Source organism: Acanthaster planci, linkage group LG07, assembly GCF_054643075.1.
Source record: "Acanthaster planci isolate LZ-2023a linkage group LG07, COTS_SCS, whole genome shotgun sequence".
In the NCBI taxonomy this organism is placed as follows: Eukaryota; Metazoa; Echinodermata; class Asteroidea; order Valvatida; family Acanthasteridae; genus Acanthaster; species Acanthaster planci.
The window spans coordinates 8535166-8558200 of record NC_141783.1 but is presented as its reverse complement, the minus strand read 5'-3'; the positions used below and the strand labels follow the sequence as shown (position 1 = coordinate 8558200).

At 40.4% G+C, this 23035-nt stretch overlaps 1 protein-coding gene and 2 long non-coding RNA genes across 7 annotated transcripts in view; 2 read left to right on the top strand and 1 right to left on the bottom strand.

The window, feature by feature from the left end:
• Nucleotides 1–14186, top strand: part of LOC110986045 (uncharacterized) — a 50082-nt gene extending 35896 nt beyond the window's left edge. For all 5 annotated transcript variants that reach the window (XR_015425996.1, XR_002599065.2, XR_002599068.2 and 2 more), the window contains 2 exons: nt 10718–10836; nt 11401–14186. This is a non-coding gene — a long non-coding RNA (uncharacterized LOC110986045). The remainder of the gene's footprint in view (nt 1–10717; nt 10837–11400) is intronic.
• Nucleotides 14187–15962: 1776 nt separating this feature from the next.
• Nucleotides 15963–23035, bottom strand: part of LOC147798613 (uncharacterized) — a 64056-nt gene continuing 56983 nt past the window's right edge. The window contains exons 2-3 of the long non-coding RNA XR_015426062.1: nt 18263–18334; nt 15963–17870 (exon numbers count right to left, since the gene is read on the bottom strand). This is a non-coding gene — a long non-coding RNA (uncharacterized LOC147798613). The remainder of the gene's footprint in view (nt 17871–18262; nt 18335–23035) is intronic.
• Nucleotides 21408–22225, top strand: LOC147798615 (uncharacterized). Its single transcript, XM_087139213.1, has 2 exons — nt 21408–21417; nt 21669–22225. Exons 1-2 carry the CDS (start codon nt 21408–21410, stop codon nt 22223–22225), a joined length of 567 nt encoding a protein of 188 aa, XP_086995339.1.

Below are 23035 nucleotides of genomic sequence, written 5' to 3'. Positions count from 1 at the left end.
CGTTGATGCGATATCTAACATTTTCCATCGTCTTGCCAAATACCGAATTATTCATCAATTTGAAAAAGTCCTTTTCAAAGTCAGACTTGGCCGATATTCGCAACTCAGTATTCTTGTCAATGTAGCTTTTCATCCAAGGTGCCTGTTTAAACTACATCGCTCAGTGAACCATTTTTAACTCTAGTCCTAATTCTAGGTACTTTTGCAATGTGCGGTAGTGTACCACATACTTGTTCTTGGTGTCTAAAGTCATTACGAGCTTGTCTATTGAAGTAACCCTTTCTCCACTCGATAGCAAATCATTTTGATAATCCAACAGCCATTCGTTGGGGACTGAGATATTTTCGGGTGCTAGTGGGAAATCGTTGTGTTTGTTGTGTAAGTGCCGCGAGTAATCGAGTGTTACTTCCAACATGTATCCTTTCGAAGCTTTCGGTGAAAGTTTTGCAATATACTCGGGAGTAAATTTGGTCGTGTCTTTTGTCCATCAAAAGTTTCTGATGGGCAATGGTTGACTCATGGCCCAACCGTACAAGTTATTTGCGTCCAGATACGTAATGTAAGACGTCGGCTTGTTGGGGTCGTAGTCGGGTAAAGAAGGATTGCTTGCTTTGACAAAACGTTTCACCCCGACACTCGAGATGCCACTTCTTTTGGCCCTTTCGAAAAATAGGTGCTTGTCAATGTTTGTTAGCAGCTCGAGTTGAACGTCAGAGTGTTTTAAAAGTGCATCCCATGATAGCCCGGCGATGTGTAATAATTGGCCTGGTCCAAGCCGTAGTTCTTTTTACAGACTTTATGAAAATTTTCAAATACGCAGGCCAACAACAGCGTGTCTGTTTCGACATAGAGATCGTGGTATTCTTCGAGATTTTGACAGTCGAATGCTTGCCACACATTTGGGGCTTTTACATATTCTTCTTCTGTAATGGTCTGCTGTTTCAATGAGCTATAAAAAGCATCTAGAGGAGGCAGACCGGTTTCTTCAAATCGGTCAAAGGAGTCGATGTATTCATAAGGGTAAATGCCCTTTTCTAAAAGCAGGTCTGTATTGTTTTCGAAATTTTTCGAAAAGCAACTTGAAATCTTCCGGAGAACAATTCTAAACCGATCGAGCGATGAAGCCATGAAATGAAAGGAAGCTAGAAACCTAAGTTGGTCAAACGAAAACGAAATGTAATTCTCGGTGTTTTGGCAATAGCGTTGATTTTACTAACGTTGAATGCATCTTGCATAATTAGATGCTTGTCATATTTCTCCAAGTTGTGTAAAATAATGGGAACAGGTGTTTGATTTGGTACAATGGGCATGTGCCAGACTTCGATACTTACCCATTACGTGACAGTGATCTCTGACTTTTCTAAACTTCTTGATGGGTTTCTGGCAGCTTATGCAGATGTAGTCTCTGAAACCGTGATCGTTTAAGGAACTAAAAGTCGCCTTTTGGTCGCGTTTTTGGCTCGTCCGGGATTTGGCATCGGCACTGAGATTGTTTGGTTGAACCAATGTGCCTTTCGCAAATCCATCTTTGGCGTTTTTGCAACTCATGTGACCAAGCGAGGGGCTTTGGATCGGCAAATGTTTTGATCGTTTCAACTTCTCTGGACAGCGATTGCATGAAATGAACGGCTGCGTCTTGACCTCTGTATGTTTTGTGACTGGTACAAATACTGTCGCATCAAACGACTGCATGGCTTGTGAAATTGCATTTTGACCGTATTTAATTGTTTTGATGGGAGGCACTCCAAAATAGATTTGAAATCCGCGTAGATGATGAAAGGGGTGTCCTGTTTATTTTTATAATTTCAAACTTGAGAATGTTTTTACCCTTTAATTCCACTTACCCTGGTAATTCCACTTTACAAGGCGCCATTTCCATTCCTTTCCAGTCTTCTTTGTGTCTGTTGAGTCGTTGTTCGGTTTGAAAGTGAGACAGGCAATTAAAACACCAATAAGATTTACTACCGTGATTGCTGACATCGCCCATTAACCGAGAGAAATGTTTAATCCAGCAGTAGTGGGCTGGTTCACCTCGGTTAAAGTAAAGTAAGTTGATCGGCTCGCCAGTGTGTTTAGTTTTGTAGAGTATATAGGTGCCGTCCTTGTCCGTGTAACCGAATACGTTGATGGCCAAATTGTTTCGTGATTCAATTCGTGAAATTTGTGAAATGGGTGTGGGAAAGTCCACTTTTGCAAAATTTAAGCCGTCGTCTGTGGTGTAAGTTGAGGTACGTTCATTGTTTATTTCATAATCTGGATTGGTTTCTAGCCGATGTTTTACGTTGTCTTAATATAGTTTTAAAGCAGATCTCAACGGCCAACGAATGCACTCTTGATCATTTTTTGTTTTGGACGTTGATGATTGCTTTCTTGTCTGCCAAATATTTTGGAAGTGGAATAAAAGTTGCTCCTACTGGATTATATTTTACCACATTAATGTAAAACGCGAAGACTCTGTAAAACACCCAGCCAGATCCTCCTTGCTCGTGAGCTTCAACGTCTTCTAAATGTTTGGCAATTTGTTGGTTTAACACATCTTTGACTTGTTGTTTAGAAATTACTACATTATTTTTGCTCGTAAATGTGAAAATACTGAATTTAGTTTCAGCTCCGGGCTTTTCTATTTTGAACTTGACCTTGATAGCTGTTTGTAACTTGTAAGAACCAGTCTCTTGTAAGAACCAAACTCGGCCAATGCTTTGTCTTCGATGTACTTTTTGTAAAATTCGAAAAAGTGAACCAAGTCGTCGGCAAAGAAAGCAGGCGTCAGTTCCCAATTTCTGTAGTTGCCTTAAAATCTTCTTATTTTTCAAATGTTTACCTCTTCAATCGCTTCCGGTTTAATGTAAGATTTCATTGCAGTTACGAGATCTTTTCGCAATACGTTGCCTTTTGCACCTGTGGCAGTAAATGATACATGTATGTCGTTGTATTGTGTTATCTGTAAGAGCTGATGATATGATTGTCGTGTAAGATTTTTAAATTGCTGTTGAATCGCTCAAATTGCTCGTACAAGTTCAGGCTTGGTGTGACTTTTTTTACGAGGTGGTGGTTTGACAAAGTTGGATAAAAATGATTTTTTAAATCGTCAGAAGCCAGACAATACAGGACGACGTTGTGATCTGGTTTCTCTATTCATGTTCATATTTATATATAGGTATTTGTAAATTTAACTCAAATTTTATTGAAGCCTCATTCTTCCACTTGGGAGAAGGAGGTTTTTTCACTTTTTGCCTCGTAAGTTGTAGCAGTACAATGTAGGCGTAGGACAGTTCTGGGGTCGGCCCGGGCCCTCCCATACCTCATCGGCCCTTTTTCGCAAGTAATTGGGAACTTAGGTCGGCAAAATTGAACGTTGGTCTTTAAGTTGAATGGGTTTTCAATGTTTTAAGAGTGTCAGTGTTGGCGACTTTGTTACCTTTTTGAAATATAGTCAAAAGTTTTTGAGGAATATAAATTTTGCCAAGATCTAGTTTGAGATTTTGGGGGGAAATGGGGGGGAGGTATGAGGTATAGCAGGGTTGGGTTGATTCAGAACTGTTCTACGCCTACTACTACTAATATACCTCTCTATGTGTTCTTTTCATGATGTAAATTGAAATGGCTAATTATTTGAGAAGCTATGTGATTTACTCCAAAGTCTTCAGACCGTAGGCAAATAACCAGGTGTTCCCCAACTTCATGGAATGACCCATATAAACAAGTTAAAAAACGTGTTGCTGTTGGCAAGATCATCTTTAAGTTATAGAAGTGCTGCTATCTCTTTCTGAGTATGTGTGGTTCTGAAAAGAACCGGAGGGTGCTCTACGTTTTGGACTGCAGAGGTTCTAACGATGAAGCTGCTTATATTGTGTATGGAGGTGGTGAGGTGTGGAGAGGATGCTAACTCAGCATTTAAGTGGGACATGGGATGCTAGCAAATCAATGAGGTGTGTCAGTCTAAGGGGAGGGAGCATGGGGGAAGGTTGCCAAGGGTATAGGATACCCATAGGCCAGGGACATGCCTCGGATGAGGATGGGATGCTTAATGTTTGCTGATGTTGAAACCGATGTCTTGTGGAACTGTGTCATGTTTTAAGATCTCAGCGGCTTCCCTACAGGGTACATGTACTAATGTTCAATGTTGGTGATGAGTTTGGCTTGGCTCCAGTCGACCTGGGGGCTTTGATGTGGGAGTGTTTGTCAGACCTCCCAACCTTTCCGAATGTGGCGGAAAATTTCCACTTTTTTAGCTGATTTCCACTTTTCTGATTTGATGCCTTTATTTTTCGAAAAATAAAGATACCAGGCTGAATATCGTTAAACGTGACGCAAATACATGTACACATTATAAAGTCAAGCTCTGATCTACACATGTACATGTATGTATGTGGTTTCTGCCTCGAAGCAAACAAGTTATATTGGACATACATATCGTCCCGAACCAGTCTATACTGGTTTCATATTGCCTCCAACTCATCAGACCCAAACCAATCTCTGTCTCTGGTTTCTACCTCCAACAGTCAAGTCCTATTGCACATACATGCATTATACAGTCCCGGACCAGTCTGTGTGTCTGGTTTCGGCCTCATACTGCACGTGCTGAACTGTGTATTTATGTAATGCACAGATGAAGCATGCCTTTCCATGCAGCTATCAGTGACATGTAAACACTTGAATCACAGCGGCAGTTTCATCATCGATAAGCAATCAGAAATCTTCAAAAAATAAATCGCGGAGTTTAATGTGGATCTGCAACATACGTGGAAGGAAAAATGTCAAAAGGGGAAAAACTTCACAACTACATATTTTGTTTTAGGGAATGGTAACACAAATTATCAAAGATTGGAGCCTAAGTAAAAAGTAAACCTGACTTTTTTATTTTGTTTTAAAATCATTTTAGCATGAGCAGGGGAGCAAAAAACCCCAAAGAAATGAGAAACAAAAGTGCATTGCACCTACATGTACAATTTACTGTACACGGATTTGTATTGTAAATGTTAGCATATAACCTCCGCTTTGTATCAGATCCACAGATTCAAACAACACACATTCTTGAGTCTTTCCTTGTGAACTTTGGTATTCTTATCTTCTTGACTGCAGTGTTAGTACACATCATTTTGGAAAAAAAATGGAGGCTACTCAACATTTCAGATGCATGTTGGTATACTCTGTCATCAGGAGACTGCCTTTTTAATTGGGTTGGTTGAAGAACCTTGGGGACTTAAGTTGGATGGCCGGAGCTGTCTGTACAGGGACTGGGAGATACTGCCAGAATAGAAGCTTGTGTTGCAGCTTCCTCTTGAAAAGCTGAGGTGCATGGTAGCAGCTTCAGCTGAGAATGTCTTCTAACTTATGGTGATTCTCAGTCTTGTCCATGACCACCGTGGCATTCCCTTGTCTGCTTGGAGAATATCGCTGGACTTGTCTTGGCTGATGGCATCTTGATATGATGGCTGACCAGTCATGTCTTGAGAGGTTGATGTTGGCTGGCTTGTCTTTCTGGAGGGCTTGATTGATTTGCAGGTGGATTTCGGCTGTATGTAGATGTGTTGAGATGGCAGAGGGCTGGCTTGACCCAGTGCACTGGACCATCTTCGATGGGCAAACGCTGAGGGACTAGGGCAAAGTTCATGCCCAGCGACAGAACTTTTGTCTCATCAATAGAGAGGGTACCTGTATGTTGGCTCAGGTTAACCCATGGTGTGCTTGGTGAAAGATTCTTGAGAGCAAAGGTGGGGCTTGATGCGATGCTGGCTGGAGGGGACAGAACATTCATTGGCATGATTGGCTGAGAGGATTGGGAGCATAGGGATATATACAATGTAGGAGATCCCATATCTAGGGATGGGGGCTGTAGGCACAGGGATGTACATGTATAGGTGATCCCATCGCCTGGGTCAATGCAATGCTAGAACTGGACCCAGTAACAAGTTTGATCTTGAGGAATTCCTTGACTTGGCGGTGGTGGGTTCCTTGAAGGTGTGATCATTCTGTCAACATTTTTTTTGCATGGGCGATAGGTTGTCATGCTTTTGCCATTTCAGTGTTACATGTAAATCGGATAGTTTGAAACTGTGAGATATTTGCCATTTCCAAATGTGAGAAATGATGCATAATTTAATGACATGAAAATTTAATGGAAAATGTAACCTCAGAAACATAACAATGCCTGCAATGACGTACATGTACCTAAAGAATTGAAACACAATCAGCGGTCAAAATTACATGTATACAGCAGAAAGGTCCATCCCTTGTGCTTAATCATAATCCAAAAGCAACTTGAGATAACGTGCACAACATCAGCAATTGATCGAATAAAAAACCACTGAAAGATGGATCTCTCATAGTGGTGGGATTTACATGTAGCCCCTGCTAGGGTCTGGGATATGAAGAAATGCAGGAACTTTGTTACGCTACAGGTACATGAAAAAGAGGTAGCCTTTACCCAGAATAGTTGTTTGACCCAAAACCTGAGAATTTTATCCGTGCCACTGGTTAAAGAAATATAAACCAAACTATTAAAGTTAATGTACTCTACACCTCTGATTGTGAAAATAGCCATAATGCAAATTGACGAGATGTGTTTGTGGACAAACACAGAGTTGTTTCAGAGTTTTTCATATTTCATCTTTATCATTTTTGTAAGGAAAAGTTTCCTCTGATTTGTCTGAAATTCTCACAGTAATCCCCAGGCGAACCACTGATAAGATCGATAAAAGTGCGAAGTGAAAAAATGTATAAAACCGACAGAAAAAACTTCAATTTTAATCTCGTGTCACCTGACCCCCCTGATGATGACATCGTGACAATTTTATTTTGACAGCCCCACGGGTTGATGGACTACGTATGCTCCCAATACAAAGTCACTCAGATGTATGAATGCACCAGTCTTGGACTTCAGAAAACTCAGCACAAAACCCATGGAGAAAAACTGCAGCTTTAAAGTCATGTCACATTATTTTTGTTTATATTGAAAAAAAAAGTTATGGAGTATTATTTGATATGTGGACTCTTGGGTATATTTTTAATCAAACGAAGACAAAAAATATGATTTCTCTTTCGTTCTCATAGTAATTCTCAGCCAAAGTTCAGAAGTACTCTTATCAAAGATCGTTAATATTGCGTCCTCCAACAGGTGAAGGATTGAGGAGGGTTAGGGTTAATCCCACGTGACCCCTGATAACGTCACCATGACGATTTTATTTTGACAGCCCCACGGGTCGATGGACTACATATGCTCCCAATGCAAACTCATTGAGGTTTGCACCAGGGTTTGACTTTAGAAAAGCATGCACAAAACCTATGGCGAAAAACTGCAGCTTTAAAGTCATGTCATGTGATTTGTGTTTATATTGGAAATTTTGAAATATTATTTGATATTTGGACTCTTTCGTTCTCATACATGCGTAGCAATCCTCAGTCAAAATTCTGAATAAAAAATATAAATTATTATGTGATATTTGGACTCTTGAGTATATTAGTAATCAAACGAAGACAAAAAAATATGATTTCTCTTTCATTCTCCTAGTAATCCTCAGGGTCTCTCGGAGATGTACATGTATGAGTGCACCTGTCTTTGACTTTAGATAAACTTGTACAAAACCTATGGAGAAAAATTAAATATTCAATATTCCAAAAAAAATTACGAATAATCACATCATCACGATGTCATCACTTTAATCAAATAATTGATTTTATTCCATCAAGATGTGTTCAGTCATTAAAAGTTTAGCATTTGATTTCTTGAACGTGTGCTCGATTAGTATATACGCATTGACGTTTCATTTTAGCTTGAAATCAAGGGCACCTTCCTGTTGTCCTGCATTTCACCAGTTTTGCTTAATTTCCCATGCAGTTTTGTGTAATGCACATGCATGGATATGCCTGGTCAAGCGTAGAAGGAACGTTTGGTTGAAGGAATAATATTTTATTATTCATGACGACAAAACTAAACTAGGTGGTGTAATCTTTGGAAACAAAACTTTTGTAATAAAGCCTACATGTATGGTACTTTGTGTAAAAACCTAACCTCCTTTCTCTCAGCATTTGACACAAATTTTGCACCATACATGTGTACACAATGTACATGTACATGCACATCTACCGGTAGCCTGCGAAATGCACCACCTGGTACAACCATTCTAAGACATCCCCTTCAATATCTTAGGGGACAAGTCATTGATGGATAGACAATCAAACTACATGTACCTGGAGTATAATGTGCGGGAGAACTCTAAGAAATACAGAAAGACATACATGTACGTGTACATGTGTACAATTACATATAAATGTAAGACAAAGAACCAACAAAGAAAAGTCCTCAGAAACCATGTAACATCTCAGTACATGTATTTCATTGATTTTATTTTTGTCAGATTTCTATCAGGTTTCATTTTTGCAACATTTTACATCAAGCCCTCACTCATGTATGTCAGAACAAACACATAGATGATCAAGTACATGTACATGCGCCCTGCATCATGTAAACCAGTACTCAAAGTTGTATCATAATTTTTGTAGGCCTGTCTATTTTACATGTATTTAAATTGAACGCACAACATTCAAGATTTAATTGTTACAAATGATAAAAAAATGTTCAATTCAATGCCTGTGTCACAATGAAATAAAAAGAGGCTTTGTGAATTGAATTGCACATTGGTAATTAACTAGCAACTCATACATGTATATATACAGTACATGTACATGTACATCAAACGGAAAGCCTAATCAAATATTCATGATCCTTAATGTTATGGTGTCCGTGGTGTTCTCTTAAATCTGTTGTGATGGGGATTCATATACGAGATTATTCAATCATCTTTATAAGGGATTTCACATATTTTAATCATGTACATGTAATTTCCCATTGGGCAGTGGTCTTCGTATCTCATTTAAGAAGAACTTGACTTTTTCATTCACTTTTTCTTCATTTTTTTATTTGTAATTTACTCATGCTGTTTTAAATAACATTAGGATTAGGAATGAAAATGTCAACTAACATCACCTTACTTTAATATCTTCCAAGGGGATCATGACTGTGAAAAAAAAATTACTGTTACGGCACAAAACGTCACGTTGAAACAATTCAGAGGTCTGAGTGTGTTCGGGGATTTTTTCATAAGAGTATACCCGAAAAGGAAAATGTACCAATTGTATCGCTCAACCATATTTATCAAATGGCCGAGTAGTCTAAAACTGTGACATCATTCAATTGCAGCCCACTTCCACTATTTCTTTCCGCTGCTTTGAACGCGTCTAGTCCTTTTTTCTTCTTTTTGTCTAACAGTGACTTGTTATAATTAAACCTACCAGTATCTGTCTCTCATCAACAAAAATCCAGGAAAAAATTGAACTTAACTGTGCGATTTCCATTTTGCCCCTGTATCTCATTTTTAAAAGAGCTTTTTCCAGAAGTAACTAACAAAGATAGAGTAGCAACACATCTTGGAAATTTTTGGTTGGGTCATTTTGCAACATGTTGGAATTTCCTGGACACAGTCCCTTAACCTTTTCTTTTTTTTTTTCATTATTTGTTGAAATGGTACATGTACATGTAATTGTAAAAACATGGTTAAAAAAAGAATCTGAGTAAAAATACATTTGTTTCTCTGTTTCCAGACTCTTAATCATGTTAACGGGAGATTAAAGCTACCTGTGCAACTTATCATTAGACATGAAAAACTCCTTATACTCGATTATATACTGGTTCGTTGCCTGGAGAGACCATTATAGGATAGGAAATCACTTTCTGGCATGGACTGTATGTCCCGTCCATCCCTGCCCTACCTGTTCCCTTGTTCATTTTAACAAATCCATGGGGGGTAGCACTACAGGGTGTCCCAGAAATAACCCTGAGGAGGGGGTTAATATACCCAAAACCATGCGATATACATGTATGAATACAATATACATGTAAGGATGTCTGTCAAGTAGAAGCAGTGTGATTTCTACTGATATGCAGTACATGTACCTTGATGGCATTCCTCCTGTTCCTCCATCACTCAACACCATTGTCCTCAAAATGGGGCATCAAAACTCAAGTGTAACACTTTGGCTAAACCAGTAAATGAGGCTGTCCTCTCTCACGCTTGTCCTGGTTGAAAGTGACAACTTGTCATGTACTTACACCGGTACATCATGTCGATCTGCCAAAGCGTATCTGATTATTTTTTATGGGGGTGTCTGAAGCACAAAGTTTTCACCTGTCCACCACATAACATCCAAGACTTTATGAAGTCACATTCAGCAGGAGGTCGACATCTTATGACATAACCCTGTACGTGCTGGTGAGACAAGTTGTGGCTGACATGCGCTGCCACTGAGAATTCTGCATTGAAAGGGAGGCAGGCATGTGGAAGGTGTTGATGCGTAATTAATTGTGAATTTTATAATGTGTAAATAATCGATCAAATCAAGGACAAGCATGAGAGAGGACGACCTCATTCACTGGTTTATCCAAAGTGTTACAACTGATGTTTTGATGCCCCATTTCAAAGACAGTGATGTTCAGTGATGCATGACAGATGGGATGCCATCAAGGTATCATTAGAAATCACACTGCTTCTACTTTACAGACATCCTCATATAGGTTTGGGCACATTAATCCCTTTCCTAAGGGTTTGGTTTTTTTCTGTGATACCCTGTTTAGGGCACACATGAGCCTATATATTTGCTGACTTGCAACTGTGTATCACTAGTCAATATTATCAACTTGTGTCCTTTTTTTCTGTTTTAGGCCAGCCACTGCCCTCAACTGTGGCCTGAGCAGCAAACGTGATGGATGTGTACATGTATATTGGTGTCTTTTTAAAGGAAGACTGTGTTGGAATTCAGTGGAATGGTTCACAAGTACCGGTAAGTTTTCTGCATAGACAGAACGAGAGAGATTCATGCTTTTTACTCCTGGTCAATGTTTTCAAGACACGACTGCTAAAATACAGATAACATAAGTAAGATTATAGGATGCCTACAATATATATGACAGGAAACCTTTACTTCAGTCAACAACAGTAGTGTTGGTAAGCACAAAGAAGCACCTTTTCTGTCCAAAATTTCACCTTTCTTTGGGACACACTGTTCATATGTTTCCACTCTCCTCAATTTAGAATTTCTTTGTGTTCGAATTTTTTGGACTTTGCTTTTGTTTTCAAATTATGTGCCTCTGTTCTCAGTTTTACTTATTTCCTAATGGAGAATTACGTCTTTAAAAGAACTCTCAAAGTACATGTACATACATATATCTAATGTTGACACTTACTGCACTCAGGCCAATAATTGCAGATGAGTTCAGATTTCATGTGGTCAGTGAATGTTTACCTCAAAGTAGAAGGAGGTGGCCATGTATTCCAGATCGCGCTCTTCACTTTCTACTTTGCATTCCTGAACCTCTTTCTAATCCAGTGATTTGTTTTCCGGCAGGTATTATTTGGGGCGGCTGTGTGGACCTACTCATATAACTACAAAGATGTTTTTCAAGACACCCTTTCTACAAACCTTGTTGGATACTGCTGAGGTACATGTAAATGTACAGTCGAACCTCGTTAATAAGAACCCTGTTAATACAAGATTCTGTTGATAACGGAAATTTTGAGGTCCCAGTCTTTTGTTTTTGATTGTTTCCTTTCCTGCTAATGCAAGGTCCCTGTTATAACAAGGTAATTTGCCAAGTCTGAATGGCCTCTTATTAACGAGTTTCGACTGTACTTGGAGCTGGATTGCATGTACATGCACCTGTACCTTGATGAAAGTGGGCTGCACCAACTCAAGGAGAACTGGCAAGGCGTGTTGCTCTCCCTGACACAGTATTTCCATCGGACCATTGTTAAGCTGGATATTGCTCAATTTAACGCTGTCTTCCCATCGGATCACTTACATGTACATGTACCTCTGGGTTGGGAGTCATGTTGCTGAGCCCAACAGGGTTATTCTGTAAATTTGGGACCCAAAACTTTGATATTTTTCTGTGTCCCTGTTATGTCTGACCTTTGTCATTTGAAATAAAAATATCACCTGAATTGAATTCAAACTATTAGTATTTGTTTGGCAGGTGATTTGGATCAATTCCTTAGTTTTGGAAATTAGAAAATATGTTTTGAACTTGCAACATTATATGTCTGATGTGACAGGGACACAAAAACATTGGACCCTTAATTTATTGAATTACCCACACTTTGTTTTCATGGGATCCCTTACATGTACATGTACCTGTAGTTTGTGAACAGGGTGGGGTGGACACATGATTAGAAACAGGATTATTTAACTGTCCCATGTCATATTGCATAGTATTCAATTTCATACACCACTTTATTAAGCACAATGGTTTGGGAATTATCTGTACAAGGCTATTAGCTTACAAAGACATTTTGTATTGAGTAATTTTTTATAGTAATTGTAAAACTTTTAAAAACATGTAATGTGCCTACGCATTCGATGGAATGATATTTAATTCTCATCTGTGGAATTAATTTGGATTTTGCACCACTTGATTTCAATTAGTTTAGAGTGTTGTTTTGGAAAATTTATATACATCTTGCATCTTGGTTGGTGTGATAAGTGTGGTAAAATCGGCGATTATTTTGTTTTCAAGAATACAGCAATCAGCTACATGAGATGAAAGTGCGACAAAAATGAGTTACAGTGTTGGTGCAAGATAAATGTGATCTACAGGGCTTCCTGATAAAAGAGTACCCTAATGTTACTCCAAATTTGAGGTCTTTATTAAAGACTTATGTAAAGTACTTGTACATACTTTAAATTATATTTTGGTACATGTATCTTTCAAAATAGTGATTCCAATTAATGTGTTTTTCAACCGAGTTGTGGCCAGTTTAAGAATCACTGTTTTTGTTTTATGTGTGAAAAGGACAGGGTTTTCACATTCCAGCACTTTACAAGACTTTACAAAGTTTTAACAAGTGTAAATTGCGTATTTGCTTTGTGAAAAAAGTCATTTTAACTCAATCAAAACTTGAAAAACCTGTTTAATGTTACGACTGACAGTGTGACAAAGAATTGTCAAAATTGTAGACCATACCACCGATTTGCTTGGTAGTGAATGTGCAAAAGACAGCCCGTCCATGTTACAGATGGAAAAAAAACAACAACCCAGTAATTTTATTGAATTTGCTGCAACTCTGTCATTCCGGCACAAAATTGGGATTTGCTGCTTTGAAAAAGCTAATAAAGACCGAATTTGGAGTGCCGTTAGGTTTATTAATATTCTGTAGTTATTCTGCAGCTTTGAAATCAAATCCCATATCTCAGTAGAATTTTAGGATAAAAATAAAAGGGTCATTCCATGAGGCTGGGGCACGTTTTGTAATAGTTTGTAATACACATTTAGTTAGGGGATAAGGAGTCGTTCAAAATTGTTATTTATACATGTATTGTAGGTTGTAGCTCTTCTTGGTAACTTGAGCATAATTCTCTAAGAAAATCTGGTTGCAGGTGACACAAGGACACACCATTTTCATCCGTTATATCTTATGTGTATGGTAAATTACATTAATGTAAAACAATTTCGCACCAGTTTCTCCCAAACAGACTGCCGAGAGTACAACACAATCCCTAACAATCCTAATGTGGAGCCTCAGTAATATTGCAAAAAATCCAATGAACATTACAAGCACGCTCCATTGACAGATTTCTTGGAAAAAATTTGAAACAAGTTGAAACTAGCCATGGTTGGGGCTATTTCTGTTGGGGAGAAACTGTTGTCAAAAATGCTTATGTCCTACTTTTTGCTTTATTTTTAGTTACTGTGAACACTTCTTTGTCTACATATGCAGAAATATTACAAAAAATTACCTTTACTTCATGGATTGGCCATAAGTATTTTTCCATCATATGTGACCCACTCTGTGAAAATGTGTCATAAGTCGCCAGAGCCACTTTTTGAGTTTTTCATTTGTATTGGAAAGAGCAAACTGAGGTTTTTGTTTTAAAATATTACTCAGTTTGGCATCCTGAGGAAAGTGGATACTTCATGGTGAAAAATGCTGCAGGGTCCTATTGATTTACACTGTGCAAAATTATTCTGAAGGACTTTGTACTCCAAAGTGACTTTGGCGACTTAAGACTCATTTTAACAGAGTGGGTCACATATGTTGGGTACAAATGTTAAATTAAAATACATAATAGTGCGTATCAATTTGCTTAATTTTGCTGGTAAGAATTTTCAATAAACAAAACAAGCTACAACTGCATTCCGATTCTTTTGTGTATTATTTCCAGAAGTCAGACATGTTATCTTCAAAAATTAAATTGGAGATGGATTGTAAAACATTCAGTGGGAATATTATCCTATTTTTTCAGTGAAGGCATCTGAAATATCGTCTTTTTTCGCCGGCCCCAAATCGGCCCCAAATCGGCCCCAAATCGGCCCCAAATCGGCCCCAAATCGGCCCCAAATCGGCCCCAAATCGGCCCCCAAATCGGCCCCAAATCGGCCCCAAATCGGCCCCAAATCGGCCCCAAATCGGCCCCAAATCGGCCCCAAATCGGCCCCAAATCGGCCCCAAATCGGCCCCAAATCGGCCCCAAATCGGCCCCAAATCGGCCCCAAATCGGCCCCAAATCGGCCCCAAATCGGCCCCAAATCGGCCCCAAATCGGCCCCAAATCGGCCCCAAAGCGGCCCCCAAGCGGCCCCGAATCGGCCCCAAATCGGCCCCAAATCGGCCCCAAATCGGCCCCAAATCGGCCCCAAATCGGCCCCAAATCGGCCCCAAATCGGCCCCAAATCGGCCCCAAATCGGCCCCAAATCGGCCCCAAATCGGCCCCAAATCGGCCCCAAATCGGCCCCAAATCGGCCCCAAATCGGCCCCAAATCGGCCCCAAATCGGCCCCAAATCGGCCCCAAATCGGCCCCAAATCGGCCCCAAATCGGCCCCCAATCGGCCCCAAATCGGCCCCAAATCGGCCCCAAATCGGCCCCAAATCGGCCCCAAATCGGCCCCAAATCGGCCCCAAATCGGCCCCAAATCGGCCCCAAATCGGCCCCAAATCGGCCCCAAATCGGCCCCAAATCATCGGCCCCAAATCATCGGCCCCAAATCGGCCCCAAATCATCGGCCCCAAATCATCGGCCCCAAATCGGCCCCAAATCATCGGCCCCAAATCGGCCCCAAATCATCGGCCCCAAATCGGCCCCAAATCGGCCCCAAATCGGCCCCAAATCGGCCCCAAATCGGCCCCAAATCGGCCCCAAATCGGCCCCAAATCGGCCCCAAATCGGCCCCAAATCGGCCCCAAATCGGCCCCAAATCGGCCCCAAATCGGCCCCAAATCGGCCCCAAATCGGCCCCAAATCGGCCCCAAATCGGCCCCAAATCGGCCCCAAATCGGCCCCAAATCGGCCCCAAATCGGCCCCAAATCGGCCCCAAATCGGCCCCAAATCGGCCCCATATCGGCCCCAATTCGGCCACAAATCGGCCCCAAATCGGCCCCAAATCGGCCCCAAATCGGCCCCAAATCGGCCCCAAATCGGCCCCAAATCGGCCCCAAATCGGCCCCAAATCGGCCCCAAATCGGCCCCAAATCGGCCCCAAATCGGCCCCAAATCGGCCCCAAATCGGCCCCAAATCGGCCCCAAATCGGCCCCAAATCGGCCCCAAATCGGCCCCAAATCGGCCCCAAATCGGCCCCAAATCGGCCCCAAATCGGCCCCAAATCGGCCCCAAATCGGCCCCAAATCGGCCCCAAATCGGCCCCAAATCGGCCCCAAATCGGCCCCAAATCGGCCCCAAATCGGCCCCAAATCGGCCCCAAATCGGCCCCAAATCGGCCCCAAAACGACCCCAAACCGGCCCCAAAACCCCCCCTAATCCGCCCCAAATCGGCCCCAAATCGGCCCCAAATCGGCCCCAAATCGGCCCCAAATCGGCCCCAAATCGGCCCCAAATCGGCCCCAAATCGGCCCCAAATCGGCCCCAAATCGGCCCCAAATCGGCCCCAAATCGGCCCCTGGGGAAGGGCATAAAAAGAGGGCGGAGTGGTAGGGGACTTCTATCCACCTTACCACTCCGCCCTTGCTGGGATTCGATCCCAGGTCCTCTGGTTCCCAAGCGGTGCTCTTGACCACTCCGCTATTTGGGTCCCCAATGTGTTTTAGGCTTTTTCCTTACTTAAACTTTGTTTTTTTTTCAGTACATTGGAATTTAAAAAGGTGTCTCTTCCAGGATTCGAACTCAGCATCACTTACTTTGAAGCGCAACACTTTCTCACTGAGCCATAAACCTCTCTGAAGAACACTACCTTTTTTTTAAACTTAACCCTTAGATTTACATTTACAACTGGAAATTGAAATTTAAAAAGGTGTCTCTCCGGGATTCGAACCCAACACCCCACTCTTTCGAGCACAGCAGCTCCACACTGAGCCACACACATCTCTGCAATACATCTGAGTTTTTTTTATATTTAACCCTTAGTTTCGAATTAACAAAGTGAAAGAGAAAAAGGTGACGGTCTGGGATTCGAACCCAACTTCTTGCATGTACGCGCACAGGGCTTACCCACTCCGCCACAGATCCCTCTGAATGAATGCTGTGTTTTTTTTTAAACATACTTAACCTTGAGGTTCAGACTTATAAAACTGGATTAAAAGGAGATTGGCCGGGATTCAAACCCACGATCTCAAACTCAGCAGGACAGGATTTCCACATTGCGCCGCAAACAGCTCTGAAAAGGTAACCCCCAGAGAAAAATGGGGAAGATTTTAAGTTTGTCGTCACAATCTAAACAAGGATAATATACTTAATAGAATGCACACACAAACTATAATTCTACTCTCTTTCTTTATTGTATTTCATCAACATACGCTTGATGGAGCTTTTTCCTCTTTATTTTTATGTTTGATGTAAACTAGAATTATACATTGCATGTTCATATATTAAAATAACGTGCTCAAAACAATAACATCTGGCTTTAAATAGGAAGACGGAACAAGAATACATGCCACTGACCTGAGATTGACTCCTAAAAGGAAATAAAATTGGATTACGTTGAATTTTTTCTTCATTATGTTGGTCTCCATATTTGCGAAGGCAAAGGCATATTTGATGGGGAAATGTGAAATAATAACACACGAAAGCAAACCTAATAACACCGTAAGATGTTGACAATAGGTTTCTTTTTGATGCCATACGAACCTTAGGGGGAGTTTTTTAAGTGCGTGGTTTGAAAAGATTAAATTGAACGAACCTAAAAGTATTACATGTACATTAACGTTGCATGGATTTATTTACATAAAAGTTTTATTTACAAAAATATTTCTCTTTCTCCTTACTTTTTACGTCTCAAACGGTAAATTACACATTAAAGTTTCAAAAGAAACATCCAAAAGCATCAACTATAAAGTGGGATTTCACTCCGAAATAAAGCATCTGCCTACGGAATATTCCAAAATATAAAATAATTCTAAGAATTCATGAAGACAAAAAGGCAGAGTCCTCCCCATGAGCAACTCTGAATGGAGCGCTTAACTTTCGCATATTTCAACAAACGGGTGCATTGGACAGTTTCATGACAAATCGATGGAGACTTCAGCGTCTGTCGTACAAAGTTAATGGACAACTTAAAAGCAAAGAGCAAGAAAATTTCTATTTTTCAAACACTGTTTATTCCCTGAAATCAGCTTAAGCTCGTTTCGATATTAGTTACCAGGACTTTAAACTCGTCAGCCATTACGAAGCATGCATTAAAACGCTATTTAGAACGGTACTCCCTTAATCCATTACAATTTACCCACTTGATAAATAGTGCTTGCCAAGTGTTTTATGCTTCAAACAGATGAACTGCATTTTGACGTTGCTGTTGATGGGAACATTTCTGGTAATTGCATACGTCATCGTTGACCATCATGCCATTGTTCTTGCGATAAAGGTTTTCTCTTCATCAAGAAAAAAATCAAAAGGACAAAAATAAGAAGACGTTTTGGAGCCATCCTGGTACAGATTTTCCTGGTTGATTAACCATTATACGTTTCTTTTGCTTATCAATGGGAGAACAGAAAGGCTCTACTACCAGTTTTTTCATATCGCTCTCTTATCGCCGCGAGATCACCTCTTCGTATAATCAGCTTCAAAAATAAGTTTTAATTGTTCAAATAAAATGCTCATAAATACTTGTCAGAGTAAAATGCAGTAAGGTACACCATGCAACTGTACAGCGAGACACAGATTGAACCACTGCATGAATACCGTCTTAGGTAAATTATGACTTTAAATATAAACTGAAAGTAAGGAGCTTCTGTCTTTGCAACAAGAAATTTTGTCTGCTCACCTGAGTTTGCATATTTGAAGAGTTCTGCTTTGGGTTCCCAAGTACCCTCTGGTGGATGAGGATTTACCAATGCTGTCAGCAAAAACAAAAACAAAACATTACTGACACGTCTGAAGTTCGTCACGTGCACAGAGCCGTGTGTCTGCGTGTAAGGAAACGTTAACAGAATAAATAGGATGAAAATTCATGGGCGTGAAAGAGGACAACTGATGACCATCAAGACGCTATTGTTGAGAGCCAGTGTCCGGTCGATGTGTTCTTCATTAGACAAAATTTGCAAGTAAGATGAAAGTGAAGTAACTCTCTTAACAACGCCATTAAGACTTTGCACAAAAACCGCTGAAGGAGTTAATGTCTCTGTATAAAACCGTGCCGAACTCAAGCTTTGACACATTAACTGCTCAGTTTGTCTAGGGTAAATTATGTAATAGTTAACACGATTAAAAACATTATTCAAAAAAACAGGAATGACGAAAGACTGAATTACACATATACGACAAAGCCCTATACGTATGGATACAAAGTGATTATGACCGAATGGGTATAATTGTGCAGCCACTACGCTTTGAAACTGCAACCTTAAGATGGCATCACGTGACTTATGAGGTGGTCTTACGATAAAACAGATCAACAATTCGGATACATTGTGACGCATCGAATTATGAGTTATTTTGAAGAAAAATTTTGCTTTTAGTATCTGAACACCATGAAATATTGCAAATGCAAATGTACAACCTAAAACACAAACATCGGGCATCTATTGGACAGATTTTATGATCAAACCTTAGACTACCATTAGATGTTGTGTCAAGACATAGAAATGTCGTAACGTCATCATATATATCCGTTTACATATAAATAACATGTCAGGCTGACAAAATTAAGTACGAGTGTATGACCAATGTGCAGTTGTATAAAAACAACCTGATGGAAACGCTCTGTTACCCTGCATCAAGTCAAAAGGGCTTCACTTCCAGGCTTACCCAAAGCAAAGGTGGTACCAGTGGCTTGAAATTCGAACTTTTAGGAGTATTACAAGTATTATTCTCATGTTGAGAAGCGCACTTCTATTAATGAAACCGCAGCTCAATGGACTCTTTATAAAGCGAGCCCTAGGAAGACCTAAAGTAGTTTTTTGAAAATGTATTTGAAACATTTTAGCTCAAATTAGAGAAACAATCTTCGGACTCCATAAAATGAGGTTTTACGTAGGGTTGACGCCATTAATCTGTAAATAATGAGTACATTAGTGCATGAATTGTATTTCTGTGTATTTTGGATTTTAGCGAGCTACTTAAGTCACGAAGACTTGATTACCACAGGAGCTGAAAGCTATATAGTGGGTATATTGTATGTATTTACCATTGGTAAATGTTTTACAGAGCTAAACAGGACTCAGTCGCCCATTTCTCTACCATTTCCTGCAACCTGAGGGTGATAAGGGTCACTCTATAAGGACCGATTTTTTGTGTCCCTGTTACATCTGACATATGATTTTGTAAATTCCAAACACATTCTTTAATTCTAAGGGGGATTAAGTAATTCAAATTACTTGCCCAACAAATACAGTTTGAAATCCATTTCAATAATATTCCCATGTCATGTATCACATGTTGGGTGTATCGAGGATACCAAACATTTCACAATTTTGGACCCCAAATTTGTGCAATGACCTATTAGCGCTATTGTTGTTTGCATGTCGTCTGTTTCCGTTCACAACTGTATTATTTTATGTTGATGTACCGTTCTCCATACAATTTATGACCAAACGGGCTAGCTCAGGATTTCATTACATGGGATTCGGTGGGGGGGTTACAACATGTAGTTGTCGCCGTTGGTAAAGCCATTTCGTCTCTTTGTTTTCTCCCTTATTGTACGCGCAAAATAAGACCCCTACATGGTTTCTGCATTTTAGGGGGGCTTCCGACCTATAGACGTAGACCCATTAAAGAGAGCAATGAATGGGGGGGGGGTACCTCATCTACCCCATGATCCACGGCTGCTCATGATTCGCCCTTGACAGCATTTGTGTTGGATGATCTTCATACATTACGTATAGTCGTAAATACGCCCAGCCAAGGAAACTTCGGATTAATTTTTTTAAAAAAGCTGTAGCCGAATTCGAACTTTTCATGCCACCGTAGATTGTGAAATGACACCAAATCAAAAACACGAGTCTGAACAAGAATTACCTGACGATAAATTGGTGCAGCGGAATTCGATTCGTTCACCTACAGTTGCCATAGCAATGAATGGAAGCTGGAATTACATCTTCTATTATAGCTTCCGTAAGTCTACGAATGAGGAAAGCCAGGAACCTTCCCACAATTTTCTTGGTTTTTGTTGTTGATGTGTTTTAGCCGCCCGAACCAGCAAACACATTTTAAAGGGTGGCTGCAATAGATTTTGTGATTACAAACCTCTAAAATGCACCTTTCTCCCTCAGTTAACCTTATTTTCAACTTCTGTTTCATTATTTCAAAGGGCGTTTTAATGCCTTTTTGGCTTTTATGCTATTGAGATTTCCATATTCATAAGCAAAACTGTGATGTCATCTCAGGAAGAAGCCTAAATGTTACATTGGTTTGTACACAAAAAGTCCTGCTGTTTTGTAGATTTTCCTGGATTCAGTCTAACGTTTCTGATTGGTTGCCCGCTCAGTGACAGGTGCAACAAGTGTTTACAAAGCCAAGCCATGTTAGACAATTACTGTACATCCCCGAAAAAAATCACTTCAATGTAAGAAAAATACACAATAAAACACCACCCTAAATTATCCTTCACGTTGTAAAATGCATGATTCATATAAAACCTCGTTTTAGCCCATATTCCATTTTATAATCACCATCATCACGTTTCCCCCGTTTCAGGTTACATCTGCTAAGCTATTGCAAAATGGGGACAAGAAGGTGAGAAAGTGCTGCAAATAATACGATATACAAATAGACAGGGAAGAATTGTGGCAAATCACAAAACAAAGAAAAAATGATCTATACCTTTGAAATAAATATGTTCACTATATGCGATTTTTGGGGGGAGGGGGTGGAATGTGACTTTTTAAATAAGGCGTTTTGCCCACCGTCGGTATGGGGCAAAGCATCCTACATAAAGGTTTTAATATTAACTGAAATTTTGACATTCACGAATGGCATATTGTAAGTCTGTAAATAATTCCGTATGGAATTGCTTTGGGAATCTCTTTGATTCACTTTTAATGACAATACGTCGACATTCCGGTCCTGTTTTTGTTGACTTAATAACATAATGAGGAAGATTTTTATTAACAAGGAGCTGAAAACAGAGAAGATACCTAGTTTCAAAAGGATTGAAAAAACTATAAACAAAACTTTCATATAATACTAATTTCAAAAAAATAAGATTCGCTTGTTCCTGTCATTTTGTTCAGTAACATTTAGCCAAACTGACTGTCGGTACCGGACTCACTCATTGGCCTCATCTGAGTGCCAAGGCGCCGGCCAACACCTCTGCTTTCAGTGGGAACTACAATACGTCAACAAGAAAGGCTACCCGGCAACACATCTCCTTGGCTCGTGGTACGTCGATCCTGACAGCCTAGCAGTGCTGACGGAGACCGGAGTGACCTATAACGATCTGCCGCTGACCGTCACAGCCGCCGCCTTATGCTGCTATCTCCCGTTGAGCTATCGAGACCCAGTCATCACGAAGGTGGACTATGATCTCGCAGACCGCGCTGGTCAGATGAGCGGTTGCCTCGACCTGGCCGCCCATCTCTGTACCCTGGCTGAGCTCAAGGAGGCCTACGATCACGGCTACCAATCCGGTTCTTGGCTTTACTTTGCAACACCAAACCGCGATGCATCAGTGCCGCCCGGTAGATGTAGCAGCTATCATTCAGGGCCCGACTGCTACAAGGGGGTTGTACCCAACACACCGAGACCAAAGTCCCATGCACGAGCTTACTGCTGCCCAAATCGTGCCTAAGTTCAAGTCTATCAACAATAAGTGCTCAAGTCTAGTCTGAAAAATTCTACAATAGTGAAAAAGAAATCGAAAGTAACAAAATGCTTTCGTTTGTCCTGATAAATTATCGTTATTTATTTAGCTGACTATGGCAGCTGCATCCAAAGTGATGGATCCACGATTTTCCAAAGAGGGATAGATGACACGTTGAAAACCACACACGCATAGACTGAAGGGCTTAAAGAACGAATCGACATTTGCAGTACAACTTGAAGCTATTTAAGAACGACAATGTCAGAATGGTTTTACATTTTCACGTCATCTCAAAATAATTAATATTTGTTACAGGGAAGGCGGGGGGCGCCATTCATTTAAATTCGCACTTTTACAGGAATTATTACTTTAATTTCTGTTTTCAGTTCTGTAATTTCTCCAAATCGGGTCAGAGCGGGATAGATACATTGGTTTTGCTTATCATGGGGATGGGGGGTTTTTTTTGGAGTATTTGAGAGCATTTTTGAGAAAGCTGTTCACGCGATCAGTTTATCACTTAATGGTCCAAACGATCTCCTGAGAAGCTGTAAGCCAGGTTGGTTAACTTCTCCACAGCTTGGAAGTGCTGGTAGTGACCAGAGCGGGGAAACTTATCCAGAACCGTTGGTAGACATTTTCAATGCAATGTCTGAAGAGACAAAAATTATGTAAGATCGAGGTTCGACCATATTTTAGCGAATAAAGAAAAGAGAAAAGGGTTGGATAATTCCTTGCCTCTTGTATGAGATGGAGACTGTGTACTTCAGCGAAGCCGATTCATTTAGACTACTTGTTGTG